The following is an 11,286-nucleotide window of genomic DNA, read 5'->3' as shown; positions in this document are numbered from 1 at the left end:
TAAAGATAGGTCAATAACTGATTTTTCTACCAATATTTTTTCAAAATTATTGTATGAATATGTGAAAACAATGTATGTGAGGGACTGTTATGTCTGCATGCAGTTGCCTGCATCGGTGTCTGAGGGAGTGACGTACCATCACCTCCCAGTGACATATGGAATAACATGTAGTGTATTAGTGTTAGATCTGAGGGTGTCTAGTTGGCAGGGTAGGTACCACTGTCCAAGTAGGGACCCTTGCTTCTAGTCAGGGAAAGGGGGATACACTGTTAAGATAACCCCTGCTCACCCTCTAGGTAGCTTGGCCTGAGCAGTCTAGGCTATCAAAGGCAATGTGTAAAGTATTTGTACCATCACTCACAGTAACACAGTGAAAACACCACAGATTTACTCCACACCAGTTTTAGAAAAATAAGGTATATTTACTAAAAACTTCACAAGACCAAATACTACAGAAAAACCAACATACAATTAAAAAGGTGACTTTAAAGATAGTTCAAGAGTTTGTAGAAAGTACTCCAGGATGTAAAAATCAGTGTCCTGCACAATGCGACTCTCAATGCACAAAATGCGACACTCTCATGCCCAACAGTACCTGTAGTTGAGCTAAGGTTCCCAAAAGCTATAACAATGAAGATGGCAAATGCGATGCGATACACCTGAGACCTTGGGGAGGCTTTGCAGCAGCCCTGCTTCACGCAGCAGAGGTGGATGCGCCGGCTCCGATCTGTAGGGGGAGGATGCGATGACTTTGGCTTTCGTTGCGTAGGTTTCTTAGGGGGAAGCTTCACGCACAGGTACGGTGCGACGATCTTCGGTGTGGCGCGATGCGCGGCGCAGCGTTGACTTCTGGCGCCGAAGCCCTCGATGCGTCGCGGTGCGCCGTTGACTTCGGGCGCCGCAACCCTCGATGCGTCATGGGATGGGACTCTGCGTCGACACACGCAGCGACTGGATACTTTCACGCACCGGCAGTGGTGCGGCCCTCAACTGGTTCTGCGACGACCCTCGCAGTCAGGAATCTTCACGCACCGGGACGATGCTCGACGCACTCGTCGATGCGGGGATTCCGGGTGCTGCGATGACGCCACGATTAAATTTTCCTCGCACTCTCGCTCTTGCAACTCGCAACCGGATGATGCGTCTCTCAAATGGATGATGCGATGGGTACCAGTTACTCTTGTTAACGCTTCTGCTTTCCAGCTTCGTTGCTCACGCTGCATCGCCAAATGCGATGCAGCGCACACAACGAACTTCGTTTTATTTATTAATATGTTTACTTACCTCTAATCAGCCATAATCCGTAGTTTACTACCCCTCACCCAGCCCCTCCCCCGCCCCACGTCAGCGCCCAGCAGCACTCCCACCACGAGCCGCTACTGCCACAGACGATGACAGATGCTTGCACGATTTCTGGTCCTTTGGCGATCTTTGGGACTGTAACGTGCTGAGCAAAGAACTTTTGGACTTTGAGCTTTGGCCTGCTTTATTTGGACAATTTAAAGGCTAAATTTGGTTATGCAGAGCCAAATGAATTAGAGAAAAATCCAGATAGCAAGAATAGGTAAATAAAATATCATGCAATTTGTATTAATTGAATGCAATTCTAAACTTTGATTGACAATAAATGCTAATATTAATTGCAAATAATATTTAGGTAAACAAATATAATTAACAGAAATTACAAGTTTGTGGTTTTTCAATGAAAAGAGTAAAGGATTCTGAGTTTTAAATGTGTTTTAGCTGGTTCTAAATCACCATCAACCAATCCAACTAATTGGTCCGTCGACCAAGTGGTGGAGTGCCTTGATGTTTAGGATTAGGACTCTATAGGTGGTGAATGCTAATGTATATTCTGTAAAATAACTTTTCTTCCCTATAGGTAATAAGTTACACCCCACATGTCCAGTGCGAAATCATCATCCCTCCTGTGTGCAGACTCATGAGTTGAGACGTGTGAGTTGGTGTTATGGGCCCCACCAATGAATGTTTGTGTGAATGAGCTAGTGTGACGACGGGTCTGCGACGCAAGAAGGGATAGTTATAAATTTGCCTTCCTTCTCTTTTTTCTTCCCCCCGGTCTCACGCTGGATCATGCACATGATGCCATAGCCCGCTAGGCACACACACTGCCATAGCCGAGCTAGGCACGCACACTGCCATAGCTTGCACATGATGCCATACCCAGCTAGACACACACTGACATAGCTTGCAGATGATGCCATACCCTGCTAGGCTCACACACTGCCATAGCCGAGCTAGGCACACACACCGCCATAGCTTGCACATAATGCCATACCCAGCTAGGCACACACACTGCCATAGCAGAGCTAGGCACACACACTGACATAGTTTGCACGTGATGCCATACCCCGCTAGATACACATACTGCCATAGCAAGCATGTGATGTCATACCCCGCTAGACACACACACTGCCATAGGTTGCACATGATGCCATACACACTGCCATAACTTGCACGTGATGCCATACCCCGGTAGATACACATACTGCCATAACAAGCATGTGATGCGATACCCCGCTAGAAACACACACTGCCATAGCTTGCACGTGATGCCATACAAAGCCAGACACACACACTGCCATAGCCCAGTTTGGCACACACACTGCCATATCTTGCATGTGATGCCATACCCAGCCAGACACACACACTACCATAACTTGCACGTGATGCCATATACAGCCAGACACACACTACCATAGCTTGCACGTGATGCTATGCACAGCCAGACAGACACACTGCCATAACATCCATGTGATGCCATACCCCGCTAGGCACACACACTGCCATTTCCGAGCTAGGCACACACACTGCCATAGCTTGCATGTGATTCCATACCCCGTTAGATACACATGCTGCCATATCATGCATGTGATGCCATACCCCGCTAGACACACAAACTGCCATAGCTTGCTTGCACGTGATGCGAACTTTCAGCTTTTCCTTGATCGGTTTCTGGTTAAAGAATAGATGCCGTAGGGCACAGCTTGTTGCACACTGGCAGGTGTGTCATCGTCAGGGAATCCTGGAAATCCTTCTGGACACTTTTGAACAACAAACCAGGGAGGCCAGGGGCTCCCCGCCAGATGTCAGCCAGCGGACCTCAGTGCAGGCTACACTTCTCTTCTGCACCCAAAGTGTGTCCAGCGCCGGGGTCTACATCTGAGCCGCGTGCTTGCCGCGCTCCCCTGCTAAATGTTTCAAAGTTAAGCAGCAAACCCCGCCCCTGCTTTCGCTCTCATTGGCTCCCCTATTTCTCCTCGTTTCCCAGCCGAGAAACAGTGAAGTACCAATCAGCGTCTTGCAGTCGCACGGTGGTGTCTGAGCAGGAAGGAGGTGCGATGAGAGCGGCTGCTGCTGCTGTGCACACCCCTGGCAATGACTGCTTGGAAGACAGAGGGGGCGACCCGCTGAGCACCGGCTGAGGAAGCTGCGTCCGCCCAGGCTCCGGCTGCGCCCCGCTCATGTGATACATACATCTCTGTGGAAACAAACGGAATAGGGTGGCTTGGCTCCTGGCAAAGACATGCGTGTGATAAGGAAAAGGTGGACAATTTGCACAATCAGTATACTTCTCATTTTTTACAAGACAAAAGAGATCACAAGGACAGAAGAGGAGCGCCTGGAAACGCAGCTCAACGGGTAAATTAAATTCCAAGCGATGAGGCTTTGGGGGAAGGAAATGTGTTGCTGCTGAGGCGAGAGCCTTTGTGTGTACAAGCTTAACGTGGTGGTCTGTTGTTCGTGGTTAAACTGAGAGAAGTGCACTTTTTCGAGGCAAGGCGAAACTGAGAGGAGGAAGTGCTGGCTGGGCGGCGCAAGTTTTGTCAACAGAAATGTTTGAGACAAATTCGTGTGCCATCCATGCCTTTTTTTAATCTCCAAGACCAGTGAATAAAATGCACTGACTGATTTAGTGAGTAATGTACTTGCATAATATTACACACTGTTTATAGTGGGAGCGGTGGGACTTTGGTGCTTTCTAAAGGCACTGGGCATAACTTCTACCTAAGTCAAGAGGTAATAAGTAATGTCAGGACAAACCTGCACTTCTGATCTGCGCACGGTTACATTATGCAAATGAGAATGTAGAGAGAGCGAAACGTACGTTTTCTTGGCTGGTGATAACCTGGGGAAATATAGGAGTCGGTGTGATCAATGTGCTTTTATTTGTACTAAATGTCATGTTTGTTAAAGCGTCGTGCCCGCAGAATTGGCGTGATCTGTTTGCCAGAGAATCTGCCAGTTTATAGTCTTCTGTTTCGTGTCATGTCGATTCACATGCAGATGGCATTGAGGGGCGAGCCCCTCTTTGGAAACCTTTATGTTCCCCCCTGCTTTCATTTTCTCTTTCTTCTCGACCTTTTTCATAAGACAAAGAAAGTTCGGCTGCTCTCAGCACCCCCTTTTTTGTCCGAGGAAACTGAGTGAGTTGAAAAGCCACCCCGCCCGCCCGCTCCCTTCTTAACCCTCCCCTGCCTGATGCTATCTTTCTTGACGTTTGCCATATTTTTGAGGGGTTGACTTTGAAGGTCGTATTAATCTTCTGTTTTTTTATATATATACCTTTAAGGACATACCCTGGATTTTAAATCTAATTCAGCTTGCTTGTAATGGTGAAGTGTATTGCACATCACAATGGCACCGAGGTAGGACAGGAAAGGGGGCGGGCACGCGTGTGTCAGATTCTGCTTCGCTCTCCAAGAACAAGCGCTCGTGTGCAGCGCTGAAGTGCTTTTGTTTGCTGCGCTGTTTGCTTTAATACAATGTAGCAGCATTATCCACCCACCCCATGTGCCCTCAAAATGAGAGCACCCCGGAGCCCTTAAAACGGCAGCTCTTGTATCCAGCATCAAGCCTGCACCCGACTCCCACGGAGGGCTTCTCCGAATCTAGGTGATGGGGCTGTGAAGAAGTGTCCTCCCCCGGCGCCCCCGCCTGTCTGAAGAGCATCCCCCAATAGAGATGGAGACGGGCATGCAGATGGCGCGAGACACAAACGCAGAGGGAGGCGGGCTTGTAGGGGAGACTTAGACAAAAGGAGAGAGACACACCTACCGGGAAAAGGGCCGGCTGCATAGGATTGTATTGTGTGGTACAGCCGGAGGGAGGATGGATGGAGCGCACGGGAGCGGCGTCTGAGATCAAAATCTACCACACAAGGAGAGATGCAGCGCACAAAGACGGGGGAGGAACTGAACTGAGGGCTCGGACGGAGACACGTAGAATATGGGCCATTGCAGGGAGAGACTAGAAACACACGGTTTCGTTTATACTGGAAGGTGTTAATACCTGGTGGGCAGTGGTATTTACAGGGTGAGGCACGCAAACGGACAGGGACTTATAAAACATGAAGTCAGACAGCTGTGGCCACAGAGACAGCATGGGTGTAGTGGAGAGACCGAGAGGCAGGAAAGGCTTGAGGAAGATGGGCAGACATACAGAGAGGCAGACACAGAGACAGAGGAGAGGCAGATAGCAGCGGGGGACAGACAGAGAAGGGAGAATAGGACGAGGAGCTGAGCGAGACAACAATGGACAGAGACAGTGAGAAAGGAAATGATTATGGAGACAGCGAGACACTTTGAAAAATGTATGCCAGTATGCTGAGAGAGAGAGCCGACTCTGCTGTGTGTGTATGATGTAGGTGCAAGGGAGAAAACAGAAACGCAACGGGTGATTGACAGGGGTGCAGAGCGAGAGACGCAAGGGGGACACAATTGAAAGAAAAGTGGCATTCAAGATAGGCAGGCAGCATGAACAGCTGCGATGGAGCAGAGCACGGCCGAGTGCTTGGTTTTATGCTCTTCCATTCTCTAAGGTACATGCATTTATCTCGGAATTTTCCGAACTGTGGGGTATGCAGCTTATCTACCATCTCTCAGAAATTCCGAGTTAAAGGTGCACTGCACATGACAGTGAAAGCACATAAAACAGGCGCCAGCTGCGTCCGTCCCTAGCGCGCACGTTCATGACTCGGCCCCAGACGAGATGGCATTTAACAGCTCCTCTGCACGTATTTCTCACTTTTTCCGCCGCTGACAGAGTACACATTTTTCTAGAGATGCATAAAACGATGCACAAGGGAACTGTTTGGAAGGGATCAAGTGGAAAACATTGGAACAACTGTAGAGGAACTCTCTTGGTGTAAGCAGCCGCTCAGATGTTCCGTTTCCTGTTTTCTTTAATACCAGTAACTCCTCGAGATTCTGTGTAATTTGCGCAAACAGGAAATTAGACGGCATGTGAGAAGTAACAAAGTCTGGGTCACTTGTCAGCCGGTTTGATGGAGAAGGCGTGAGTGACTGAGAGCCGGCAGCCGGCCGCGGACCGCTTCAAAGCTTGTCTGCAGGTGGGGGTGTTTGCTGCTGTTCTGGCTTTACTGTTAACTTTGTTGTGAAGCTATGAGTCGGAGTTTGTCATTCACACCTGTTGATTCAGGAAATAGGCAAGGTCACATTTGCTAAAGTAGTTTGTAAAGTTCTTTCAGGGACATCCTCCTGCATTACGACGTTACAGACAGCAGGACATGCAGGTGATGCTGGGGAGGTCAGGTGACACCGGCGGCAACAAATTAACGGAGGCCGAATCAGGCTGGAATTGGGGATTTATTTTAGAAAATATTTGGACCCATGCTAAGACCGAAAAATCACACCAGAAACCCTTTCCTTCTCAGAAGTGTTAACAAATAAAAAAACATACAAAAAACAATAAAAATAAGTGCATTCACATTTTAATATTTATGTAAAAAAATCTATACCCATTTCAATATTACTTTACACACTCTAAACCGTCCCCTAGCCTGCTTGTTTAACCCTACAAGCAGTCCCCAGCCTGACCCTTTCTGCTCTTACCTATTGACGATGCACAGTTTCACAATTAAAGTGTCACTCTAGTAAACCGACAGAGAGAGGTGCTTCACTGTTGTAACCTTCAATTGCAAAATTTGGAGACATCGAAAAACTGATAATAAATCGCGTTCCTTGATTCGTAGAGTTGGTGTTCTGCTTCCCTTGCATTTTAGTTTGAGTGTTCCTAAAGCTGGGACTTAGCATGTATGTACTTATGCATGCAAGCACGAATCCATTGATTTATTCACGTAGTTATTTATTTATACAAAGTGTTGTATGGCAAATATACCTCACCTTACTTAGGGCGGTGTAAGGGAAGGAAGGTCCTTAAATGGCTATCTTCGTCCCCTCCCCACTCCCACACCCAGGTAAAGATGGTTACATGGCGGACCTTTAGGGGCTTGGAAGCAATTTCAGCGGAGAGCCATGGACTAAGGATACTCACGAGTTTCAGGCCTTTGACATCACAGGATTGTCTGTGCCATATTTAGCCTCTTGAAGGAGCATTGTGATGTCCGCTGAAAGGATGCTGATCGCAAGTTCCTGCATAGTGGGCAACGGAGGGCCATCATTTGAAGGCAGCTGAAGTTTTACCTCACTAAACTTTGTGCATGAGGCATACGTTTTTAACTTTAGTTCTGGATTCTCTTGGAGGCGTATGACGTGCTTCCAAGGCTTGATTGACATGATTGACTCTCTGTAGGTGCAAGAACATATACACTTCTTGATCTGGACCTTTTCATGTCATGAGGTAAGTTTTTTGGACTGACCGACATTGACAGTATTTTAACAGCAGAGCCATGCCACAAGGAAAGTTCATGTTCGTTTTATCCTGTCATTTGTTTGTTGGAGTAGAATTATTTCAATAACAGAGACCCCCGATAACGTGTTTCCTTGACTACTGCTTTTGTTTTTGAAATATTGCAAATAACCCCCAAATTGCTGGTCTACTGCATTCTCGTGAGAAGGAGAGATGGACTTGTGGGTTAATTGAAAAGTGGAAATTCAAGGTTAGCCTCAATTACAGCTAAGACTTGAATCTTTGTTTCAACCAGACAAGTAAGCGCTCCTTTGCCTTTGTCCAGCAGGTGATTCAGTCATGCACGTTGTGATCATCAGCACTACTAAGTCTGTTCTCTAGGGAGAAAAGAATTTGGATATGATCAGCACATATTTAGAACTGTAGATGCTGTAGACCAACAATTTGCCCCAAAGGATCATATAACTAATTAAAAGTGTAGGGCACAGTGACATATCGCATTTCTTTTTGCAAAAGCCCAAGATAAAAGATTTTATATGTGCTTTCCAGGTCGGATAATGGAGGAAGGATCACATCCCATAAAATGCCATCCCTGATACCTTTGCACATGGGGTAAGCCTGTGTAGCACAACCGTTTGGTCCATAGTGCAGTAAGTCTGTGAATTGTCCGAGACAATCAAGAGTGCCTGTCTCGTTTCATCAAAGGTGATGAGAAGGTTTTCTCTGATATCTGTCAGTTAATTCTGTACTTCGTACAGCTCTGGAACCAAACTGGGAATCATTCAGGATAGATTTTGTTTATGTATATATCTATTGGTATGTATATAGTGCAGCTTAGGTGGGTAGTAACAGAGAGTTGTACATTACATGAGGTTTGGGAGTCGATGTCAAGAATGTGTACATCAAGTGAGGATTACACGGTTACATTTCACTTAACATTTTTTCGGTACAAGGAGATTAAGTGATTGCCTAGAATCACACGATGTCAAGCCAAGCACAGATGTCAGGATTCTGACCTAGGTCTTGAAGTTCCACAGCTGCCCACTCGAGCCATTAAGCTACATCTCTATTCTTGTGTTGACGTTGTCTGGTAACCTCTCTTCCCAAGTATTTGCTAAGACACTGGAGGTTGGGCATTGTCAGTAATAGTGTATCACTTGGCAAACTTCTATTGGTTTATTCAGTAGGTGGGTGATTGTTGCATGTTTCAGATGATTTGGAACAGTTCCACCTAAAAAGGGATGCAAGGATGCATTCATAAGATTTGATTCATCAGTTGCAAGTCTGGCAACAGTTTCTTCATGCAAACTATCCAACAGCATTCCCCGAGTAGGTTGGGGGATTTTATTTTCTTGGTTTGTGTTAAACTCCTTCCCCCATCATGGGGTTGAAAGAGGGGAGGGAGAATTGGAGCCAGTTGAGATTGAGGAGTTCATATATGTTGTTAGCAATTGCTGCCCAGATGTTTATCATAGTGATTTTGAAAAAAATCATCACAAGTTCTACGCAGCCGTGCTTTATTGTGTGAATCTTCCAGTACTTCCATGTTAATCACTTCTTGGGAGATGCTGAATATTTAGTTTCGTTGTTTTGTTGCCACGAAGTTATGTTTAGCAAGCAAGCTTTTCATGTGAATTTAACTGTCTTGCAATATCCCCTTTTCTGATCCCTGAAGGTGGCTTGCCTGCTTCTGACATACAGGCAGACCAAACTTTTTTTTCATTTGATCTAGAGCAGTGTTTCCTAAACTGCGGGTCGCAGCTGATTTTTGGTGGGTCGCAAAAGTCCAAGCAATAACTAAAGATACCTTTAAATTCTGTATTCATCTTATCAAATATGCTATGCTTCAAAGACAGAGGTGGAATGCCAATCCTATGTGGCTATGTCTTCTGGATTATTGCTGCTTATGTTTTTAACCTGGGGACTCATGTTTACGAATATCTCTCACTTTACAGTGTGATAAAGAAAAGTAAAGTGAATTATGTGACAATGTTGCTGGTGTACATGGAGTGTGAAAGGAAACAATGCAGAATGTCATATTTTCATAAACAGAGCATAATGTAAATAACTGTAAATGAACTGTACACTTTCAGCAGTTAGGAAAGTAAAAATGAAGCACTTTTTATGCAATTCTGGAATGTGATGGAAACAAAGTTTTTAATAGGACCAGAACAAATCAAGACACTTTATTCGGTGGTGCACAAAAAATAAATATTCACTTTAGCCCCATTTCCACGTATTATCATTTGTGTACAGTATAGTTTTATCAGTAAAAATGTATGCCTGTGCAAAGTTAGTGGGCTTTTGAATTGAAAATATGCTGTCTGTAAGTTGCAATGCGCTACCACATGATGCTAGAGTTACATTTAAAAAAAGCCTACTTTATGTCCCTTATAGCTAGGTGGGTCGCGAAAGTCTGTTGTGCTAAAAAGCGGGCCATAGTTCTAAAATGTTTGGGAAGCACTGATCTATACTGCTGTTGCAGTCCTTGATTTTTCATGGATAGTGGGGGACTAAGTATTTTTTTAGTGGTTGAAATCTATTCTGCATCAAATTGGATGAACAACTTTATATCAGTTCTTTGTAAACTGTGTTCACTTGCTGCTTCCCTAAGATGTTTAGTTACTGTTTAGGATAGGATTTGGATTTAGTCAGATTCAGGTACAATATGTTACAGAGGAATAGGGTAATTAGTGAGTGGCAAGCCCTCTTCGGGTTGCACATTTAGTGCCTCAGATTCAATGTTGTAAGTGAATACCTCCAGATCAAGAACTTGACCTTCTGTGTGAGTAGGGCCACCCATCACTTGCAAAAAGCCCTATGCTTTTTATATTATCTGATCTATCCACCTACTGATAAAACCTAACATGATAATATTTTTTTGAGGGAAGAATAGGATATGCAAGACGAGATGTTCTCTTCCTAGAGCAAAATAGCGGCTGTTATAGTGAAGCAACAATTTCTTCTTTTTAACAACTTTATTTTAAAGTTTTTGTTCATGGTTACAGGGAAACAGGGAATACAATAATATGCTTTGTTAATATCTTTGAACACATTTCTTCAAGAATTTACTTTTCCTTGTCATTATGTAGTGTTGTGACTCTAAGTTGCTTATTGTGTTCTATAGGCTGTTGCTTATAAATCCCCCAATAATTCTCAGACTCATGTTGATGCTGCCCATTTTCTTCTACCCTGAGGAGGACAACTTTTCTCAAATCATACATCATTATAGTACATCAGACATAGTTGTTGGGTCTTGTATTCTTTATGAGGGCTTTGATAGGTAGCCAGCTCTTCCCAGACTTGTGCACCCTGTTCTGTATAATGTCAGATTGCTTTTCCAATGCATAAATATTTCATATCTTTGCCTACCACACATGTATTGTAGTAGCAATCTGGAGCTTCTAGGCATGTGTGATTGCCAGACTAGCCACCAACAATATGTGGCAAATTATCTCACTTATTGGTGTGGATAGTGGGTATATGAGACTATATTTCCTTGCAGTAGATTTGTATATGGATGCAGGACCACCATGTTTGAAATAGAGTGCTCCTCTCACCGTAATTTTTAGGTCGAGCCTGGGCAGCGCATGCAGTGCTCTGCGAGCCATGCTGTATTGGACTATGGAATAGAAGCACAGTCCACTCTCCACC

General features: G+C 45.0%; 1 protein-coding gene across 1 annotated transcript in view; it reads left to right on the top strand.

Annotated features, from left to right (window-relative positions):
• Positions 1–3,324: 3,324 nt before the first annotated feature.
• Positions 3,325–11,286, top strand: part of ST8SIA4 (ST8 alpha-N-acetyl-neuraminide alpha-2,8-sialyltransferase 4) — a 480,430-nt gene continuing 472,468 nt past the window's right edge. The window contains exon 1 of the mRNA XM_085632554.1: positions 3,325–3,663. Coding sequence (XP_085488680.1) covers positions 3,548–3,663 — 116 coding nt within the window. The 5' untranslated portion in view covers positions 3,325–3,547. The remainder of the gene's footprint in view (positions 3,664–11,286) is intronic.

This window comes from Triturus cristatus, chromosome 2_1 (genome assembly GCF_964204655.1).
Source record: "Triturus cristatus chromosome 2_1, aTriCri1.1, whole genome shotgun sequence".
NCBI classification, from domain to species: Eukaryota; Metazoa; Chordata; class Amphibia; order Caudata; family Salamandridae; genus Triturus; species Triturus cristatus.
Note: the sequence above shows the minus strand (reverse complement) of the source record. Positions and strands in the feature narration are given on the sequence as shown.